The sequence below is a fragment of the Mus musculus genome, chromosome 5, assembly GCF_000001635.26.
Source record: "Mus musculus strain C57BL/6J chromosome 5, GRCm38.p6 C57BL/6J".
NCBI classification, from domain to species: domain Eukaryota; kingdom Metazoa; phylum Chordata; class Mammalia; order Rodentia; family Muridae; genus Mus; species Mus musculus.
Window position 1 is genome coordinate 145,032,765 of NC_000071.6, and position 22,457 is coordinate 145,055,221.

Genomic DNA, 22,457 nt, shown 5'->3' on the forward strand with positions numbered 1-22,457 from the left:
GGTTACCTGGTAACCAGCATCATGAGTTCCACGAGGACTGTTAAGTAAGTGAGGTCACTTCCTGAGGTCCTCCAGCCTGAGCCCCTCCTCGTAGGCTTTCTTTAGGGGTTACTAGTACTTCCCATTGCTGTCCTTCTGTCTTCCATGTGTACAATGGGACACAGTGGCATCCATAAGCTCATGCCACTACACTGTCCTGGGAAGCCTGGTTTCAGGGAGACTCTCATTTTTAAGAAGGCAGGCAGAAGTTTCCAAACCATTCCCTCTGTATCACATGCATCCCAGGAAAAAGCAATTTCCTCTTAGTGTATCCTCCCAGTCCTGACTTGCTCCCTGCAGATCATTCTATCATGGGTTTTCTAGTATGTCATAATATGTATATGATCACAGATGCCCTCTACCTTGAAAACCTTGAATAGTGTTACCAGAGGTGAAAGCACACATAGCTATTTGTGTCCATGGATACACATGTGCACAGGAACGCATATGCACACACAAACACACATATACAAAAAATACTTATTATCTTTATAACCCTACCCCATTTTTCCCTCCCTCCTCTACTCCCAGTCCTCCCCTAATTCGGTTCCCTCTTCCATCCTCTCCTCCTCCTCTCTCTCCAGAAAGAAGACTGGGATAACTTAAGGAAATCGTCCCTGGCACTCTTCACAGAGAATAAACCTTGCTTAGTCCTATCTAGTTCGTGGTTTTAGTGTATATGCTACTATGGTAGTAGTCCAGAGGACACTTCCAACATCAGGATTCCAGGTACAAGAAAGAGGAAAACCATGGCGCTTGTCTCCCCACAATTCATATTCTCTCTCTCTCTCTCTCTCTCTTTCTCTCTCTCTCTCTCTTTCTCTCTCTCTCTCTCTTTCTCTCTCCCTCTGTGTGTGTGTTTGTGTGTATGTGAGGGAGAGAGAGACTGTGTGTATAATAGTGTGCATGAGTGTGTGTAGTGAGTGTATATGAGTATGTGTGCGAGTATAAGTGTGTGTGTGCATGTGTGAGTGTGTGTGATGGATGTGCACAAGCAGATGTTCTGCTGAAATTCATTTTCATCTTCTACCTTGTGTGTCTTAGGGATCAAACTCAGGTGGCGAGGTTTGACTTGGTAGCAACTGCCCTTAGCTCCCAGGTTTTTATAAAAGAGAGCTCCCGTGTAGCTTACTCTGTCCTAGAGCTTCCAAGTAGGAGAATGACCTTGAACTCCAGGATGTTCTGCACAGCACCAGTGCTGGGATTTTAAGACTGTGCCACTCACCTGCTTAGAGATCTGCACCTCTTATGAAATGTTTTATATTATTATTTTACATCATGTAGTGTGGGTGGAGTGAGTGTTCATGTGACTACTGGTAGATGCAATGGTGAAAGATGGGTTTGGATCTCCTGGTGTTGTAGGTAGTTGGGAGCCACCAATGTGGGTATCAGGTATAGATCTCCTGCACTGGATATGATCAGGACTGTACACACTGTTTTTTTTTGGTTTTTTTTTGGTTTTTTTTTTGCTTTTTTGAGACAGGGTTTCTCTGTGTAGCCCTGGCTATCCTGGAACTCACTTTGTAGACCAGGCTGGCCTCGAACTCAGAAATCCGCCTGCCTCCTAAGTGCTGGGATTAAAGGCGTGCACCACCACACCCGGCTGACTGCACACACTCTTAACAGTTAAGACATCTCTCCAAACAACTATTACCTTTACTTGTGTGTGTGTGCACATGTGTGTGGAGGTCAGAGGACAGTTGTAGGCTTCAGTTGTCTCCCTCCATCACATGGGTTCTGGTAAATTAAACATGGCCTTTCCCCACTGGGCCACTAGCTGGCTCAGGTTCTGCTCTTAAAGGGACCTTGGGAACAGAGCTGAGAACCTTCTGAGTCAGGCTTTATAGGTAAGCCTGGGGTGATGTAGGAGGCAAACCTTTTCTTTTTCCCTTTAAATGTATGTGTGTGGGTATCTTGCCTGCAGGAATGCCTGTGCCTGGAGCCCGAGGAAACTAAAAAATAAAAATTAAAAAAAAGGAGTTATATTCCCTGGAATTGGAGTTACAGTGGGTTGTGAGCCACCACGTAGGTGCTGGGAAACAAGCTCAGGTCTGCTGCAAGAGCAGCCACTGCTCTGAACTGCTGACCTGGCGCTCCAGCCTGTCTCCAAGCCTGTCTGCACTGCAGTTGTCGCCTGGCGTGTGAGGATTTCGGACTCTTGTTACTTTTATGCTTTTCACGGTGGTTCTGGAGCCTCACAAATCCAGGAGAAACTGCTCTTCTAATTTTGATCTTTAATTCATTTATCAGTATTTGATACAATGCTGTTTTGAAAAAGTATTTTTAGTGTGTTTATGTGTGTGTGTGTGTGTGTGTGTGTGTGTGTGTGTGTGTGTTTAGTGTGGGTTGGAAGGGAAGCACACATGTCATAGTGGAGTTGCAGAGGTTGAGGACGACAACTTTATGCAGTTGGTTCTCTACTTTTTTTTTTTTTTTTTTTGATCTTGCCTGAGTTTATTTGTAAGAACAGCATAGGACACTGGTCATCTGCAAATAGTGTGTGGGGAGGTGTGTCACAGCAGTCTGTCTGTCTTCACACTGGCAGGAGCTTTTTCTATGGGGCCTTCCCAGGGGCCTGGGCACCTTTGGGGGCCTGGGCTGGAGCTGAAGCTGGGCCTTAGCTGGAGCTGTGGTCTCTGCCTTGGTTTGAACCTTAGGCTTAGGATGGCAGAGCCTTTGACCCTTGGCCATGTAGCTTCGAATCTACTTCCCAAGCTTGAGGTGAGCGATGAAAGCCAGATGGCTGAGTTTGCGGCTGGGGCCCTTTGGCATCTTGGGCTTGATGGCCTGAGGCTTCACCAGGGCCTTAATGGCCTCTGCGCGCGCACTCACTGCCTTTGCATTGTTGGCCTGCATCTTCTCCAGGCCTTTCTTGTGCTTCTTGGCCAAGCGCATGTTCCTCAGAAACTTGGGGTCAACCCCCTAAGAGATTCGTATCTTTGCGACCGGGGTTTCTTGATGCCATTTCTGTGCCATTTGCGGGACTGGTTGTGTGTGGTGTGTTCTTGGACTTGGCCATGCCTGCACGGTAACCCGCGGCTCCCGCAGCGCCTGGGACTGGAAGAGCAGTTCTCTACTTTTACCTTAACCAGCTTCTTGGAATGGCAATCAGCTCAGCAACTTTACATGGTAAGCAGCCTTAACCCGCTGAGGTTGCACTGCTGGCTGCCAATATTTAATTCTTTATGCAAAGTAAACCAACACATCTGTCTCTCTAGCAGGCTAACTGGCTACGGTCTTTAATGAATAGTAATGATCTAGATACACAATTTTCTTTCTTCTTCTTCTTCTTCTTCTTCTTCTTCTTCTTCTTCTTCTTCTTCTTCTTCTTCTTCTTCTTCTTCTTCTTCTTCTTCTTCTTCTTCTCCTCCTCCTCCTCCTCCTCCTCCTCCTCCTCCTTCTTCTTCATCTTCTTCTTCTTCTTCTTCTGTTTTGTTAAAAACAGGTTTTCACTGCATAGCAATGGCTGGCCTGAAATTCTTTATAGATCAGTGGTTCTCAACTTCTGGATTGAGTTTGGGAGTGTCAAATGACCCTTTCAACCGAGGTTGTGTAAGACTACCAGAAAACATATATTTATATTAATGTTTTATAACTCAAGCACAATTACACTTATGAAGAAGCAATGAAAATAATTTTTAGATGGGGGTCACCACAATCTGAGGACCTTTATTTAAGGGTCTCAGCATTAGGAAGGTTGAGAGCCACTGCTCTCCATAGACCAAGCTGATCTCACATGTAAGGGGTCTTTCTGTCTCTGCCTTTCAGTTGCTGGGATTACAGGTGTGCATTGCTATGCCTGGCATGGAGAACTGTTTTTAAATAAATGGCTTAGGGAATTGTTGGAGCAGTTACATATTCTCTGGGTCTCTGAAGGCTGAGGCAAGACCATTTATACTAGCTGGAGGCCGGCCTACGATGCAGGGTCTCAGAAAGGGTTAAACAATGTTTATGATTTATTGCCAGCACTATTTGATTTAAAACATTCCCTTTTATTATTTTATGTTTTTGTTTGTTTGTTTTTGTTTTAGACAGGGTTTCTCTGTGTAGCCCTGGCTGTCCTGGAATTCACTCTGCAGACCAAGCTGGTCTTGAACTCAGAAATCCGCCTGCCTCTGCCTCCCAAGTGCTGGGATTAAAGGTGTGTACCACAAGTGCCCGAAAAATCATTCTTTTTTAGATATGGAGAGTGGGAGGAGCTCAGGAGACAGAGACAGAGACAGAGGGAAACAGCGAGAGAGGCGGAGAGAAACAGAGAGAGAGAAAAAGAGAGGGGGGACACCCATGAACACATCAGGATCAGAGGACAGGATTTATGGGGGAGTTCTCTGCTTGCACTTTTTTTTTCTTTTTGGGAGGTTTGTTTGGGAAAACACTATATAATTTTTTCTTATTAAATGAGAAAATCTCTTTTGTTGCATCATCACATTGCTAGTCAAGAGAAATGGTGTAGTGATGAAGAAAGTCAATGTTTGAGACAGGCTTTCTCTGTGTAGCCCTGGCCATCCTGGATCTCACTATGTATGCCACCCTGGCCTCGGACTCTGAAATCTACCTGCTTCTGACTCCCAAGTGCAGGGATTAAAGGCGTGTGCCACCACTGCCTGGTGGAAGTTCAGTTTCATTGTTAACAATAGTACTTACTGTGGTGAGCTCTTACTCCTGATCCACTGTAGAAATGTTGCAGTGAGTTTTGGCTGCACCATTTTGTGCTCCCAGCAGATCGAAAGCATGCACCCAGGAGTTAACTTGGATCCATGATTGGAACACACACACCCACACACCAGTTAATTTTAAAATGCCTTGGCTAATTCAAAGGCTGGGCATTCCTAAAACTTCTACTGCTACCCCAGGTCAATCAGGGAAGCAGCCAGTGGCCTATTACCTGAAAACTCACGTGGCTAGTTGGCTTTATCTCCTGCCACTACTGTGTCCCCTTCTTCCTCAATCCAGATGGTTCTCTCTGTATCCTACCTTCACAACTCTAAGTGTCTAGCCATTGGCCACTGGCATCTTCATTGATAAATCAAAAACCAATTGGGGACAAGCACCTTCAGTGTCTGGACATGCAGATTCAAAACATTAACACCAATCCTCAACATAGAGATGAAGGCTATCATGGTAGCCATGGATGTACATGGCAGAGCCCTAGACCTTAGCACAAGTGAATCCATGAATACAGTACTGTCTTAGTTAGGGTTTTACTGCTGTGAACAGACACCATGACCAAGGCAAGTCTTATAAAAAAAAACATTTAATTGAGGCTGGCTTACAGGTTCAGAGGTTCAGTCCATTATCATCAAGATGGGAGCATGGCAGTATCCAGGCAGGCATGGTGCAGGCAGAGATGAGAGTTCTATGTCTTCATCCAAAGGCTGCTAGTGGAAGACTGACTTCCAGGCAACTAGGGTGAGGATCTTATACCCACACCCACAGTGACACACCCATTCCAACCAGGTCACACCTATTCCAACAAGGCCACACCTTCAGATGGTGCCACTCCCTGGTCCAAGGATAGACAAACCATCACATTCTACTCCCTGGTCCCCATAGACTTGTTCAAAAACATGAGTCTATGGGGGCCATACTTAAACATAGCATAATGAAAAATGCATTTAGTCCAACTTTCAAAGTCCTCATAGTCTTTAGCAGTTGCAACAATGTTAAAAGTCCAAAGTTCAAGGTCTCTTCTGAGATTCATTCAACTTAATTAACTGTAATCCCCAAAGCAAGGCAGGAAACCAGCTGGGCAAACTCCAAACTCTGCATCTCCATGGCTGATGTCAAAGCGGTCTTCAGATCTCCACTCCTTTTTCAACTTTGTTGACTGCAACAAACTGCTTTCTCCTGGGCTGTTTCCACTCCCTGTTAGCAGCTTTCCTCAGCATGTATCCCATGGCTCTGGCATCTTTAACATCTTTGAGACTCCAAGGCAATTTCAATTTTACAGCTTCTTGTTTCAGTGTCTGGGATTCCACTTGATCTTTTGGACTCCTCCTAAGGGCTGGCATCACTTTTCCAGCTCTGCCCTCTGTAGCACTCTAAGCTCAGGTTGATCTACTCCACTATGGCTGCTGTTCTTAGTGATCATCCCATGGTACTGACATCTCCAATACACTGGGGTGTTCCACTCCAACTAGGCTTCACCAATAGCCTCTCATAGGCTCTCTTCAGAGTGTCAAACCTCAAATCCTTTACATGACCCCTTCAGTCCTGGGCCATCAACTACAGCTGAGGCTTCACCTTCTCCAATGGCCTTCCCTGGCCTCTCACAGTGCTAAGCTCAGCTTCTCTCCATGATCCCTTCATTCCTTCACCAGCAGTACCACCTGAGTGACTCTTACACATTACCAAGTCCAGCCGAAGCATGAGGTATAACCTTGGGTATCTCTGAAACAGCTTCTTTGTGCTCCCAGAAAACAATTTCCAGAAGATTTCACCTCAGTGACGCTGGTCTCTTCTTAATCACTGCTAATTCCTTAGCTCCAGCTAACCAGCATCAATTTTCCCAGTAGTTCCTTCCATTCTTAACTCTAGAGCCAGAGCCACATGGCTGAAGCTGCCGAGTTCTGCTGCTTACAGGAACTAGAACATGATCCCCTTGCACTATTACATTATCACTAACTTTATGTTTTCTAAATCCTTCACTGCCTAATCTTGGCTATCCTGGTTCTTGCTCTGTAGATTGACCTTGAATGCAGAGATCAGCATGCCTGTCTCATGGGATTAAAGGTGTGTACCACCATGCCTGGATTTAATTTAGCTGGGTAGGATCTTGCCCCAAGGTCCCACTCCCTTAATCTATTATCTCCTAGAACACAGGATTTTGCTCCATTTCACTTCCTGGTATGCCTTTAATACTCGAACAATATATTTTATATTTGTCCTTTCTAAGCTTGCTATGCTTGTTCAAATTTCTCTTTGTGAGACTTAACCAGAGAACAAAGTCTCTGCTGGGCTTTGTTGAAACTTCCTTTGTCAATGCAGTTAATTCAATTAATTCAAGTCTCTTCACCTTAGCCTCAGGCAGACTTTTCAGACAAGGGCAAAAAGTAGCCACATTCTTCACCAAAATACCACAAAAACAGTCTTTATGCCACATACTGAAATTCTTCTCCTTTGAAATCTCTTGGGCCAGGTCAACACAGTTCAAATTACTTCCAGCAACAAAGTCTTCCATATTCCTACTAGGATGACCCATTAAGCCCCATTTAAAGCATTACACTGAGTTCCAAATTCAAAGTCCAAAAATCCACATTCTTTCAAATAAAAGCATGGTCAGGCCTATCACAGCAATACCCCACTCCTGGTACCAACTTCTGTCTTAGTTAGGGTTTTACTGCTATGAACGACACCATGACCAAGGCAAGTCTTATAAAAAACATTTAATTGGGGCTGGCTTACAGGTTCAGAGGTCCAGTCCATTATCATCAAGATGGGAGCATGGCAGTATCCAGGCAGGCATGGCACAGGAGGAGCTAAGAATTCTATGTCTTCATCCAAAGGCTGCTAGTGGAAGACTGACTTCCAGGCAACTAGGGTGAGGATCTTATACCCACACCCACAATGACACACCCATTCTAACCAGGTCACACCTATTCCAACAAGGCCACACCTTCAGATGGTGCCACTCCCTGGTCCAAGGATAGACAAACCATCACAAGTACCATCCAGGACATAAAGATTAGCACATAGACAGAACCACCTGCCAAACTAAAACAAAGGCCTAGTCCATAGAAGTCCAAAGTTCTGTGAAAGTTTCTGTAGTAACCTTGCCTTTTGACTTCTATAATTCTTCTTCTGGCTAACTGTTCTTGCTAATGTCAACCCAAGACATGGTGTGTGTGTGTGTGTGTGTGTGTGTTTTAAAGCTCACTCTGAGAAAGGCTTGGTGCTACACTGGGATACCAAATACCCTTTGTAGTCAACGGCCAGCTAATACAGATCTCAGCTAATAGATCTCACTGCTCCATTAAGAGCAGCCATGGTGAAACGTTTCCATGACATTGAGAAGACACCATGCTGCATCTGTAAGCATCCAGAAGTGAGAGAGATCTGTGAAACCGGTTTGAGGCATTCACCCACACAGGGGAGAGGCTGGTGAGAGCCTCTGCCCATCGACCAGCACTGTGGTAGGGTGGAGTGGCCCAGCCACACCCCAAGCAGTTTGAGTGTCTTGGTGAGAATCAAGGCTGCTTTGAAATTTCTATTTCTGAAGATCCGCACCATGTCACTGCCCTATCTGAGACACCCTCAAGACAAGCACTCTGCTCTTTACTTCTGCCTCAGGATCGTCCCTCTCTGAGCCTGGAGGGTGAGTCTGGCATTGCTCAAAGCAAGTTCCAGAGTCGAGGAGACCAACAAGGTTTACCACGGTCTCAGCCTTATTGGAGTGTGTTGTGCTCTAACAATTCATCCTTTTTGTGAGAATTTGTAAGCTTTGTCATAAATTGCTCTTTTGCACTTTAGACGGGGTCTCATTGTGTAGACCTTAGTGGCATGGGACTCTCTATGTAGACCAAACTGGCCTCAAACTCATAGCAATACCCCTGCCTGTGCCTCCTGAGTTCTGGGGTTAAAGGCATTTACCACCATGCCCAGATGTTTGTGTTTGTTTTAACATCTAAAAGCTATTAAATAAAATTCTCTATTTTAATTTTACTTTTTTACTGTTTTTTGTCAGAGTTCTTTTATTCATTTCCTCAAAAAAAAAAATAGTATTTGTCTTTCATGACTTCTTTGGTATTTTTCCCTCAGGTCCCTTATGTATTTTTTCTCTTTATTCTTGGCTAATCCCAACTTCTTTCTTTGTCTTTATTTTGTCTTCACAGGGATTCCTACTACCTTGGTTTTTTAGCCTTCTTTTTTCCTAACACAAGCCTAAATATTTCCTACAAGCATAACGTTCTCTGCACCGCAAATTTGACACATCACATTAAAAAACGGTTTAGTGTGATGCACTATGAGGTTTTTGCCTGCATGTAAGGAGAAGCACCACATTCATGCAGTGCCCACAGAGGCCAGAAGAGGGCGTCTCAGTCTATGGAACCAGAGTTACAGTGGTTGTGAGGAGCCATGTGGGTTTTGAAACTGAATCTGGGTCCTCTGGGAGAGCATCAGTTCTTTTAATCATTGATCCATCTCTCCAGATGTAATAATAATGATTATGATGATGATGATAATAATAACAAACAACAACAACAACAACAACAATAGTACATTAATCAATAAATCATGTAAATAAATTTCTGGGGCCAGAGTTCCTGCTTGGAGGTAGGGGCCTATCTAGCTTGCCTCAAAATCCTCCTGTATCAGGTCCCAGAACAGGAAAGAAAAAGGGAAATTAAATCAACTAAAAAGGAACCTGTAAAATGCAAGTGTTTGGGCTGGTGAGTGGAGAGAGGAACTTTCTGGAAACATAACCTGTTATCTGAAGAGCTCAGGGAATGAAAGGAGACAGCCAGCTACTGACTTTAACCGGTGTGCTGTAATGGGTGTGCGTGTACACACACACACACACACACACACATACACACACATATAAATGTAATAAAACACAATATACTACATATCAAATAATACATTAAAATAATTACAAATGTTTATAAAAACCACTCTATTAAGAAACTTGTAACAATATAGCAAAAATATACACTTCCTTCTTAAGGCTTCTTGATTTTATATTTGTGTTTGTGTGTTTGTGTGTTCATATGCATTCCTGTGCACATGTGTGTGCACGGACACAAATAGCTATGTGCCTTCACCTCTGGTAACACTATTAGGAGGTTTTCAAGGTAGAGGGCATCTGTGATCATATAAATATTATAACATACTAGAAAACCCATGATAGAATGATCTGCAGAGAGCAAGTCAGGACTGTAAGGATACCCTAAGAGGAACTTGCTTTTTCCTGGGATGCATGTGGAAACTTCTGCCTGCCTTCTCAAAAATGAGGGTCTCCCTGAAACCAGGCTTCCCAGGACAGTGTAGTGGCATGAGCTTATGGATGCCACTGTGTCCCATTGTACACATGGAAGACAGAAGGACAGCAATGGGAAGTACTGGTAACCCCTAAAGAAAGCCTACGAGGAGGGGCTCAGGCTGGAGGACTTCAGGAAGTGACCTCACTTGCTTAACAGTCCTCGTGGAACTCATGATGCTGGTTACCAGGTAACCAGAGGCCAACAGTAGCCTTCCCTGACTTACTACTCTGGGGGTGCTTGGAAGAACAGGATGTTTTCTTGTTTTCAGATTTCCAGGGGTTTGGGCCAAAAAAAACCCAAGCGTGGTGACCTTGGCCACTTTTGGAGACGTTTGATACGCCCTCTGACACACTTCTGGCATGCTTCAGACAGGAATCCCAAGGTAACACAGGCCAGCCTATAGCAGGAAACCTTCTCCTCGGTCCCCCTGATCCCCCGAGGTCCCTGCCTGGGTGTGTGTTCCTGTGACACTCTGAGGAGCATTCCTGATGCTTACTTAGGCCTCTGTGGTAATGGATTGCTGATGTCTCTCAGACTTTCTACATTTAAACCTTCCTGCCTTTCTACATCTGTCCTCACAATAAACAGGAGCCAGACTTTCCGTATAACCTACCCAAGTTTACTTACAACTCCTTTGAATTTGTTGAACAAATGATCGCTTATATACCAGCTGCAGTTCATTACCACGACCAACTATCCATCAGCCTATTCCTGGCTGTCTACCATAGGTACTGTAGCACCTGGGAGGTGCTGGACCTGCTGATGAAAACGTGAGTGGCTGCATCCAACCTAGGTATTAGGAGGGCTCTGTTCTTCTCTGGGACTCTGTGCTCCCATAGAACAAGATGATTGGACCTTGACAGTGATGGTCCTGAGTCTGAACCTGCAAAGTGGCATGTCCCAATTTGGGGTTGGGGGACTCTAGTGTGTGTCTTTCACTGTCCCCAGGGAATGTCAAACACCACCCTTTCCTGTGCCTTGGGCAGAGCTCGTTTCCCATTTGTATGAGAGGTTCTAGGCCCTATTTGACCTATATGGGATTAATGGAGTCAGAAAAGGCTCCCGGGGTAGAGGGCCACTGAAAAAGCCTGGAACCAACCAAGAGCTCTGATAGGGAACAGCTAGGCTTCCACCCATTGTGTGAAGGTCTCTGAAGACCAGAGACCCCAGAACGGAAGTCAGAACAGTGAAGAGACCCCAGGATCCGTGATCCCTCTCTAGATTCTTCAGACTCAAGTAGCTCCCCCTAGATCTAGTAGTAAGTTGGGGACACAAGGCCTTAGGGGTGACACCCTCATGGAATGCCACAGGTATCCGTCTTTCCAGCCTGACTGCAAGCAAGACCAGCTCACAAAGAGGTGAGTGGGCTTTAGGTGAAAGGGAGGTAAGGGCCCATCTGTGCAGAGGGCGGGGGTGTGGGAGAGGAAGGTAAGAGCCAATCTATGGACTGGGGGTAGGAGGAGGGAGGTAAGGCCCAACTGTGGAGTGAGGTATGAAGGGAAGAGAGACATAAGAGCCAGTCTGTACAGTGGGTGCAGGAGCTAGTGCTGAGGATAAACTCGCACCAGGAGTCCTGCTTTGGGATACACACTAGAGGGACAGTACATGAGTAGTTTCCTGTAGGTGAAAAAAAAAGTGAAGGTCTCCAATGGGCTCCTTCGTTCTGAGGAGCAGAGGAAAGGATGGAAGATGAAGATGGGGAGAATCCATCCCCATTACAGTACAGCCCAGCCCAGCCCAGTTAGCCCTGTCTGTCCTCCAAGGGATAGAAAGTGTCTGGAGTTCTCTGCACACAGCCCCACACTCCTGACCACTATGCTCATCAGCTTACAGGCTAACAGCCATTGTCTGATCTGATGGGGACCAGGGCTCCTCTGGTGAAGTGAGGCCAGACTTCCGACTCAACTTCCCTCCAACTTTCTCTTCACCCAGTGCCATATTCAGCTTTCTGGCCCACTGGCTTGACACATTCCCTGAGCATTTTTTTGACTCCCCCAACCTGGCAGTCATGAGGCAGTTGATGGACTACGCAGGGCGCCATATGCCTTCTGCAGAATTCGATAAAGAATCCAGGGAGCTGCTCTCTAGGCTGGAGGAGCAGGAGGCCAAAAAGCTAAAGCTTGAGAAAGGTGAGGAGGCCTGGCTTGGGCTGCCTGGCAAGTAAGGAAGGGGTTTCAGAGATGGGATCCTCCTGTGTATTCTGCAGAATTTGGCCTGAAGCCAGGGCTGGACTGCAGTCAGGTAAGATGTCCCAGTGTGAGGAGAGGACTGGGAATCCTCTGGCATGAGAAGGCCTTCGGTGGCCATCAATGGCATCTTGGGGAAGCTCACCCCATCCTAGGCTGCCTCCACTAAAAGACGGTCTTCTTCTGCCCTTAGACTGTGCAGCAACTGCAGAGCAGGATGCCTCCAGAATGCAAGAGAATCTGGCTCTGAGGCTAGCTTCTGTGGCAGAGCCACAGGGAGACCTGCAACCCCAAGTGGACACGGAGCTCCTGGAACAATCAGTTGTGGAACCCTTTGTGCCAGAACCTGGACCAGTGCAGCTTCCCACTTTTGATCAAGCTCTGCCCACATCAACTTATACACAGTCACCTGAAGATGTGGCTGTAGATGAGGCTGCAGACATGGTTGCAGATGAGGCTGCAGACGAGGCTGCAGATGAGGCTGGAGATGTTTCACCTGCCAGGCAGTTATTTCTATCTTACACAGTGCAGTTAGGAACACCAGATTTCACTTTCTCTCTGTCTAAGGTTGACATATAGTTAGGAAAATGATCTACTGAGTTCCACCCAGCTGTGGTTCCCCACCTAAGCTGATCTCATATTGATAGAGATAAATCTATATTTATTATATTTGGATACTAATAAAAATGAATTGTTTACTCATCTTAAATGAGAGTGTTCATTTCTCATGTGGCACAATCTACTCATGTGTACCTGTGGAGTGCATCTCTGAGACAAATAGGTCAATCACTGATATGGGACCCTTGCAAGCCATCCTGGAAGCAGGGAATGCAAGCAGCTGGTGTGGCAGAAAATGGGCAAATACCAACAGGGGTGAACAATAAAAACTATGTTACTGTGATGTGGCTGTCCTGGGCTCAGCACAGCCCCTAACATTTAGGGACATAGAGCCCCATATCACGGCTCATGGACAGAGATGTCTCCACTTTCTGGGTTTCTTCTCTACCAAACTGGACAGGGGAAGCATGCAGACAAGGATAAAGTCAGCTTAACTGTAATGGTCCTCACCATTCTCTCCATCCCGGGGTCCAAAGCTGTGCGTACACACTGCACCTTGTTTAAACAGGTGGTTATCACAAAGAATTGCAAGACTTTTCCACAATTCTAGGGGTAATCAAAAAATGACAAGGTTGAGCCCATGGAAATTTTACACATTTCCTCTGCGGGTAATGGGTTTCATGTAGTCTCACTGTTTACTATGTCTAGGGAACCCTCCATGAGACAAACCCAGGAGTCATCGCCAAAAACAGCTCACTCAGTCCTCATCCTGGCCATGTGCCATGCCAGGGACTCTTCAGAGGACACTGAGTGGTGTATGTGGCCCTTCTAGGGCACAGGGCTGCTCATGTGGGCTCTGCTGATCAAGGACCCACACACACCACATCACTGGCTACTTAGGTATTTGGTTCAGGAAAAGTTTATATACATCAGGCTAGTCCCTGTCTCACAAAAAATCTAGCTGTATACTTCATCTAGTCCTGGAACTGGGATCTCCAGTGGCTCTGAGGACTGGATACCTAGGGCTGCAGGTCAGAGACAGGCTTCCTGGGTGAACAATGGATGCCTGTCTAGCACAGAGAGCAGAAAAGGAGCAGTAGCTAGAAGTGATAGTGGTAGGTGGTCTAGCTGTCATCATCAAACAAGGAAATGTGACTAAGTCCACTACCAATGCATGTCGAGAATCTAGAGGAACATATTAGAGCTGGTAATCAAATACTACCCCACCACAACAAAAACAGTCTTACAATTGAACTGCAATGAACTCACCACAAAGCTGCACAGTGGCCTTTCAAAGGGAGGACAGAAGATGAGAGTGTGGACAGGAAGGGGCATGGACACCAAACACTGTCCTCTAATGGAGTGTTTAGAAAGAGTGTGGTACCACAACACTCAGAGAAAGGTCTACTCCCAAGCACTCTAACACACCCAGGATCATAGGATCAGAGGTGAGGAGGACACAACATCTGTCCCACCACCGGAAGTGACTTGGTACAGTGGGACCCAGGCACCTGAGAACTCCATTTCACCATTGGAATGGGTTCATTCTGGTCTGAGTCTGTGGCCTGAGCAGACATTGGGCACAAACTTTGCAGCCATTTCCAAATCACCCAGAGGAAGCTCCACTCACAGGCTCTCTAACCTGACTTCAAACACAGGATCCCAGGATCCCAGGATCCCAAGAGCTTGGTCACAAAAGGATCTCAGGGTCTCAGAGGCAGCTTGACTCCCCAGAGCTCTGACACACCCAAGATCTCAGGATCACAGGATCCCAGAATCATAGAATCACAGAGACACCTGGACTCTGAGGAGCTCTGACACACTCAGCATCCCAGAATCATAAGATCCCAGATTCACAGGATCACAGAAACAACTGAACTCTCAGGAGTTCTGACAAAACCAGGATCAGAAGAAGGATAGGCTCCAGCCACATATAGCCAGGGCAGGTAGCACTAGAGATGATCAGTTGGTGGGAGGCAAGCATAAGAACATAAGCAACAGAAACCAAGATTTCTTTGCATCACCAGAACCCAATTCTCCCACCATGGCAAGTCCTGGATACACCATCACACCAGAAAAGCAAGATTCAGATCCAAAATCACTTCTCATGATGGTGATAGAGGGAGGAAATACCAGAGAATACAGGTAAACAGCTAGAAGCCATTGAAGAGGAAACACAAAATATACCTTAAAGAATTAGAGGAAAATACAATTAAACAGGAAAAAGAAATGAACAAAACCATCCAAGATCTAAAAATGGAACTAGAAACAATAAAGAAATCAGAAAGGGAGACAACACTGGAGTACAAAATGTAGGAAAGAGAACATGAGTCATAGATGCAAATATCATCAACAGAATACAAGAGATAGAAGAGAGAATCTCATTGCAGAAGAAACCATAGAAAACACTGACATAACAGTCAAAGAAAATGCAGAATGCAAAAAGATCCTAACCCAAAACATCCAGGAAATCCAGGACACAGTGAGAACACAAAACCTAAGGAGAATAGGTATAGAAGAGAGCAAAGATTCACAACTTAAAGGGCCAGAAAATATCTTCAACAAAATTATAGAAGAAAACTTCCCTAACCTAAACAAAAAGATGCCCATGAACAAAAATAAACCTATAGAACTCCAAATAGTCTAGACCAGAAAAGAAACTCCTCCTGTCACATCATAATCAAAACACCAAATGCTCTAAACAAAGAAAGAATATTAAAAGCAGTAAGGGAAAAAGGTCAAGTAACATATAATGGCAGACCCATCAGAATGACATCAGACTTCTCACCAGAGTTTATGAAAGCTAGAAGATCCTGGGCATATGTCATACAGACCCAAAAAGAACACAAATGCCAATGCAGGCTACTATGCCTAGCAAACTTTCAATAACTTTAGATAAAGAAAACAAGAAAAATCCATGACAAAACCAAATGTAAACAATTTCTGTGTGCAAATCCAACCCTACAGAAAGCACTAGGAAAAAGCCTACAACACAAAGTGGTAACTACAGCTAAGAAAACACAGGCAAAAACCCCACACCAGCAAAAACCAAGTAAGGGAAGCAAATGTTTGCAAGCACATGCATTCACATGCTCTCTCTCTCACACACACATACACACACCCTCACACACACACACACACACACACACACACACGCACATGCACACACGCACACACATACAAACACGCACATACACACACACCCTACCACCACCAACAACAAATTAAAAGGAATTAACAATCATTGGGCATTAATGTCTCTAAACATCAATAGACTCAATTCTCCAATAAAAAGACAGAGGCTGCCAGGCGTGGTGGTGCACGCCTTTAATCCCAGCACTCGGGAGGCAGAGGCAGGCAGATTTCTGAGTTCGAGGCCAGCCTGGTCTACAAAGTGAGGTCCAGGACAGCCAGGGCTATACAGAGAAACCCTGTCTCGGAAAAAAAAAAAAAAAAAAAGACCAGGCTAACAGAATGGGTGGAACTCAGGATGCATCATTCTTCTGCACACAAGAACATACCTCAACAACAAAGAAACATGTGACCTCGGAGAAAAGGGCTCAAAAAAGGTTTCTAAGTAAATGGACCCAAGAAGCAGACTTCTGTAGCCTTTCTATCAAATGAGATTACAAATCAAAATTATTCAAATGAGATGAGGAAAAACACTTCATACTCAAAGGAAAAATCCACCAACATGACATCTCAATTTTGAACATTCATGCCCCAAATCTCAGGGTACCCACATTTGTAAAAGAAACGTTACTAAGGCTTAAACCACACATCAAAACCCACATATTAATAGCAGGAGATTTCAACACACCAGCAGGTCATCAAGACAGAAACCAAGAGAAATAAAGAAACTGACAGCCATTATAAATCAGATGGAACTAACAAACACCTACAGAACAATGTACCTTCTCAGAACCTCAGGGAACCTTTCCAAAATTGACCATATGCTCACAAAGCAAGCCTCAACAGATATAAGAGAACTGAAATATCCCCACCCATCTTACCAGATCACCATGGACTAAAGCTGGATGTCAACAACAGGAACAGCAGAAAATCTACAAGACCATGAAAACTGAACAACTCTAGGCTCAATGACCACTAAGTTAGGGAAGACATTAAGTAGTTAAATAGCTAATTAATTAACTAATAACTTAAAGACTTCTAGAATTCAATTTAAATGAAGGGACAACATTCCCAAACTTATGGGACACAATGAAGCAGTGCTAAGAGCAAAGTTCATAGCACTAAGTGTCTTCATAAAGAAATTGGACAGATCTCAAACTAGCAACTTAATAGCACCTGAAAGCTTCCAAAAAGAAGCAGCAGCAGCAGCAGCAGCAGCAGCAGCAACAGCACAGCCAACCCACCCAAGAGGTAGATGGCAGAAAAAAATCCCTCAGAGAAGAAATCAGTCAATTAGAAACAAAAGAGAACAATGCAAAGAAACAACAAAACCAAGAGTTGGTTCTTTGAGAAAATCAACGAGATAGATCAACCTTTAAACAAACTAAAAGGCAGAGAGACAGTATCCAAATTAACCAAATCAGAAATTGAAAGGGAGACAAACAACAGACAGTGAAGAAATGGGAAGCATCCTTAGGTCTTACTTCAAAACCTGGTACTCCACAACATTGGAAAATCTAAATGAAGTGGACAGTTTTCTCCATAGAAATCATTTACTTATAGTAAAATGAAGATCAGGTAAACCATTTAAATAGACCTACAACCCCTAAGGAAATAGAACAATTCATTAAAAGTCTCCACCCACCCCCCAAAAAAACCCAGGACAGACTGGACAGTTTTAGTGCAGAATTCTATGAGACATTTAAAGCTGAGCTCATATTAATACACCTCAAAGTCTTCCACAAAATTGAAACAGAAGGAATATTGCCAAACTCATTCCATGAGGCCACAGTCACTCTGATGCCTAAACCACACAGAGACACAACAAACACAACAACAAAGAGAATTCCAGACCAATTTTCCTTACAAACAATGAGGCAAAAATACTCAATGAAATACTACCACCAAATCCAAGAACACATCTAAAACATCATCTGCCACGATTAAAAAGGCTTCTTTCCAAGGATGCAGGGTAGGTCCAACATGAAAATTCACCAATGAAATCCACCATATAAACAAACTGAAAGGAACAAAAACAAACAAACATGATCATCTCAGTAGATGCTGACAAGTCTTTGACAAAAATCCAAGACCCCTCATGTTAAAAGTCCTGGAGAGATCAGGGATTCCAGGCCCACACCGAAATATGATGAAGGCAATCTATTGGAAGGTTATGGTCATCATCGAATTAAATAGACAGAAACTTAAAGTAATTCCATTAAACTAAGAGACACAGCAAGGCTTCCCAGTCTATTTATTAGATAAGTATGTTAATTTTAGCTAGAGCAATAAGACAACAAAAGGAGGTCAAGGGGATACAAACTGGAAAGGAAGAAGTCAAAAGTATTGCCAATCACAGATGATATGCTAGGATACAAAAGTGACCCCCAGAATTATACCATAAAACTATTACAGCTGAGGAACACCTTCAAGAAAGTGGTTGGATACCAAATTAATTCAAAAAGAAATCAGCAACTCTCCCTCGATTATAAAAATCATGAAAAGGCAGAGAAACAATTGAGAAACAACACCCTTCAAAATTGCCACAAATAATATAAAACATCTTAGTGTAACTCCAACCAAGAAAGTGAAAGACCTGTATGATAAGATCTTCAAGTCTTTGAAGAAAGACTTTGAGGAAGATATCAGAAGATAGAAAGATCTCCCATGCTCATGGATCAGTAGGAATAACAGTGAAAATAGCAATCTTACCAAGAGCAATCTACAGAATCACCACAATTCCAATCAAAATACCATCACATTTCTTGACAGACCTTGAAAGAACAATACTCAACTTCGTATAAAAAGAACAAAACAAAACAAAACAACAACAACAATAGCAACAACAAAACCCAGGAAAGTCAAAACAATAAAGGAACTTCAGGAGGTATCACCATCCCTACTTCAATCTGTACTACAGAGGAAGACTAATAAAAATTGTATGATATTGGCATGAAACAGACAGATTGATCAATGGAATTGAATTGAAAATCCAGAAGTAAACACAAACATCTACAGACACTAGATTTTTTGACAAGGAAGCCAAAGGTATACAATGGGAAAAAGGAAAGCGTCCAGCAAATACTGCTGGTCTTAAGTGGATGCCTGCACTGAGAAGAATGATAATAGATCCATATTTATCACCCTGCACAAAACTCAAGTCCAAGTGGGTCAAAGACCTCAATGTAAAACCAGTTACACTAAATCTAATAGAAGTGAAACTGGGGAACGTCCTTGAAACCATTGGCACAGGAGACAACTTCATGAACAGAACACCAACAGCTCAGGCATTAAATCAACAATCAAAAAATGGGACCTCATTAAACAAAGTTTCTGTAAGGCAAAGGAGACTGTCAATAGGACAAAACAGCAACCTACACAATGGGGGAAAGATCTTCAACAACCCTACATCCAACATCCAGCTGATATCTAAAATATATAAAGAAATCAAGAAATTATAGACAACAAACCAAATAACACAATGTTTAAAATGGGGTACAGAATTAAATTGAATTCTCAACAGAGGGACCTGTAATGGCAGAGAAGCAGTTAAAGAAATGTTCAACATCCTTAGTCATCAGGAAATGGAAATCAACCCTAATATTCCATCATATACCCATTAGAACCACTAAGATCAAAAAGTCAAGTGACATCTCATACTAGTGAGGACATAGAGCAAAGGGAACTTTATTGCTTTTGGAGTGCCAATTTGTACAAACACTTTGGAAATCAATTTGGTTGTGTGTGTGTGTTTTAAGAAAACTGGAAATAGTTCTACCTCAACACCAGCTAGACCACTCCTGTCCTTATACTCAGTAGATGTACCACAAGGACACGTGCTCAATTATGTTTATAGCAGCTTTATTTATAATAGCCTAAAACTGGAAACAACCTTGTTTTACCTCAACTGAAGAATGGATAAAGAAAATATGCTTCATTTACACAATGGAATACTATTCAGCTATTAAAAACAAAAGTTTCATGAAATTTTCAAGTAAAGGGACAGAACTACAAAATATCATCCTGACTGATGTAAGACCCAGAAAGACATACATGGTATATAATCTCTTATATACCATAAAGTAGAGAATAACGATGCCCCAATCTACAGATCCAAAGAAGCTAAGTACAAAGAGGGGCCAAGGAAGGATGCTGGCATCTCACTGAGAGGGAGGAATAAAATGGACACGGGTGATGGAGGGAGGGAGGCAACTGGGTGGGAGAGGGAAATGGAGAAGAGGATCAGGAGAGAGAGAGACCTGGGATGGTGGGGGTTGGAGAATCACTGGGACAAACCAAAAACCTAGGACAAGGGAAACTCAAGAATCTATGAAGGTGACCTTGCTAACACTCCTACCAATTGGAATATGGAAACTGAAATGGCTCCCTCCTGTAACCATGCAAGTCTTCCGATAGAGGTATGGGAACACCAACCCACCCACAAAACCTTCAACCTACAATTTGTCCTGCCTACAAATTCTGCAGGGATAAAAATGAAGCAGAAGTTGAAGAATCACCAATCAATAACTGGACCAACTTGAGACACATGCTATGGGAGAGGGCACCGTGCACACTGCAATACTGACACTCTGCCATTCTTGCACACTGGGAGGTAGCTTAACTGTCCTCTGAGAGGCTTCATCCAGCAGCCGATGGAAACAGAACCAGAGACCCACAGCAAAACATGAGGCAGTGCTTGAGGAATCATGTGGAAGAGGGGAGCACGGACTGAGGATGACAGAAGGGTCAAGGACACACAAAAAACATTCAGAATCACCTTACCTGGGCCCATAGGGGCCTCATTGAAACTGAATCACCAACCAAACAGCATGCACGTGACAGATGTAGGCCACCTACATGTATGTAACAGATGTGTAGCTTGGTTTTCATGTGGGACTCCTAATACTGGATCAGGAGTGTTATCTCTGATGCTGTTGCTTGCCTTTGGGTCTCTTTCACACAACTGGGCTGCCTTATCTAGCCTCAATAGGAAAAGATGTGCCTAATCCCACTCCTCTTGACATGCCAAAGAGGGCTGAAAGCCATGGGAGGTTTCCCCTTCACTGAGGAGAAAAAGAGAGGGTTATGGAGAGAGGAGAGAGGAGAGAGAGGGAATGGGAGGAGAGCAGGGAGTGAGTCTGCAGTTGGGATATAAATATAAATTAATTAATAAAAATGTGAAGTAAAAAGAAAATGAATCAAAAAAGAGGAATAATAGAAAAAACAACCCAACAAACCAGAGGTCAGAAAGTTAAATAATGCAGGTAAAATTGATAAGTTCTAGCAATATAGCATAAATATTGACAAGAGACAAAACAATAGGTTAAGGCTCAGTCAGTAAAGCACTTGCAAAGCAAACACAAAAACTTGAGTCCAAATCTCTCTACCTACTCACATTACTGGGGGATTCTAGGAAGGTGATCTACTACTGTGCCTAGCCCCTCACTTGGGGAATGCCTGCCAGTACTGCTTAGCCACCCTCATCATAGCAACTTCTCTTTCTGTAAACTGAATTAAATTGCAAGCTCTGACCCTCCTCAGACTTCTCATGCTGGAGATACTAGCTAAGACTGTACCCAGCAAAGGGCTTCCCTCCACGCTGAGTTCTAACACACTTCTTTGACTAGTGCGTACAAAACCATGTCACTGAAGAATACACTGATAGCTATTCTCTTTAGCACCTTCTTATCTCTCCTGGTCTTCTGAAGTTGTAGGCTGGAAGAATCCTCTGTTGTCATGGCAACTGATAAGGAAAACACATGTTTGGAGCTGTTACAGCCAGGTTGCTGAAGACCCAGGACATTACTCCATTAGTTTTTAAGTTTTACAGGTGTTTTCCTTGCATGCATGTCTGTGTCCCCTGTGTGTATGTGTTTTGAACAGAGACAAGAAGACGGCATCAAATCTCCTCTAACTGGAGTAAGAAACCATTGTGAGCCACTATGTGTGCTGGGAATTGAATCTGGGTCTTCTTTTTTTGTTGTTGTTGTTGTTGTTTTGTTTGTTTGTTTTTTGTTTTTGGTTTTGGTTTTGTTTTGTTTTTTTGTTTTTTTGTTTTTTTTTTTTTGGTTACAGAGACAGGGTTTCTCTGTATAGCCGTGGCTGTCCTGGAACTCACTTTGTAGACCAGGCTGGCCTCGAACTCAGAAATCCACCTGCCTCTGCCTCCTGAGTGCTGGGATTAAAGGCGTGTGCCACCTCGCCTGGCTTTGAATCTGGGTCTTCTTGAAGGGCAGGCAGTGCCCTTAATTAGTGAGCCATCTCTCCAGGCCCCTTGTTTTCTAAATTTAATTGTACTCAACATCTTGTGTGTGTATGGAGGTCAGAGGACAACCCTCAAGAGTTAGTTCTCTCCTGCCACACTGTGGCTTCCTGCCACAGATCTCAGGTCATCTGATCTGTGAGGCAAGCTGAGCCAGCAATCTGATCTTGACTCATTTTGATTACGGTTTTGTTTTCAAATGGGCTTTCCCTCTACTCTGTAACCTAGGCCAGTCTCAATATATATATATTCTTTATATATATTGGATATTAGTCCCTATCTAACTTAGGATTGGTA

General features: G+C 43.8%; 1 protein-coding gene across 2 annotated transcripts; it reads left to right on the top strand.

Moving 5' to 3' along the window:
- The first annotated feature begins 10,188 nt into the window (after nt 1-10,188).
- Nucleotides 10,189-12,917, top strand: 1700018F24Rik (RIKEN cDNA 1700018F24 gene). 2 transcript variants are annotated; one of them, NM_027069.3, is made up of 5 exons: nt 10,226-10,404; nt 10,611-10,792; nt 11,333-11,380; nt 11,955-12,151; nt 12,402-12,914. In NM_027069.3, exons 1-5 carry the CDS (start codon nt 10,273-10,275, stop codon nt 12,785-12,787), a joined length of 945 nt encoding a protein of 314 aa, NP_081345.2. In that variant the 5' UTR covers nt 10,226-10,272; the 3' UTR covers nt 12,788-12,914. The 2 variants fall into 2 exon arrangements, with proteins under 2 accessions (XP_017176580.1, NP_081345.2); XM_017321091.2 differs by lacking the exon at nt 11,333-11,380 and having other exon boundaries at nt 10,189-10,404; nt 12,402-12,917.
- The last annotated feature ends 9,540 nt before the right edge of the window (nt 12,918-22,457 follow it).

Coding starts and splice junctions, on each gene's coding strand:
- 1700018F24Rik (NM_027069.3), top strand. CDS start 10,273: ATGTTTTCTTGTTTTCAGATTTCCAGGGGTTTGGGCCAAAAAAAACCC. Junction 10,405..10,610: donor CTTCAGACAGGAATCCCAAG/GTAACACAGGCC, acceptor CACAATAAACAG/GAGCCAGACTTTCCGTATAA. Junction 11,381..11,954: donor CAAGACCAGCTCACAAAGAG/GTGAGTGGGCTT, acceptor CTCTTCACCCAG/TGCCATATTCAGCTTTCTGG.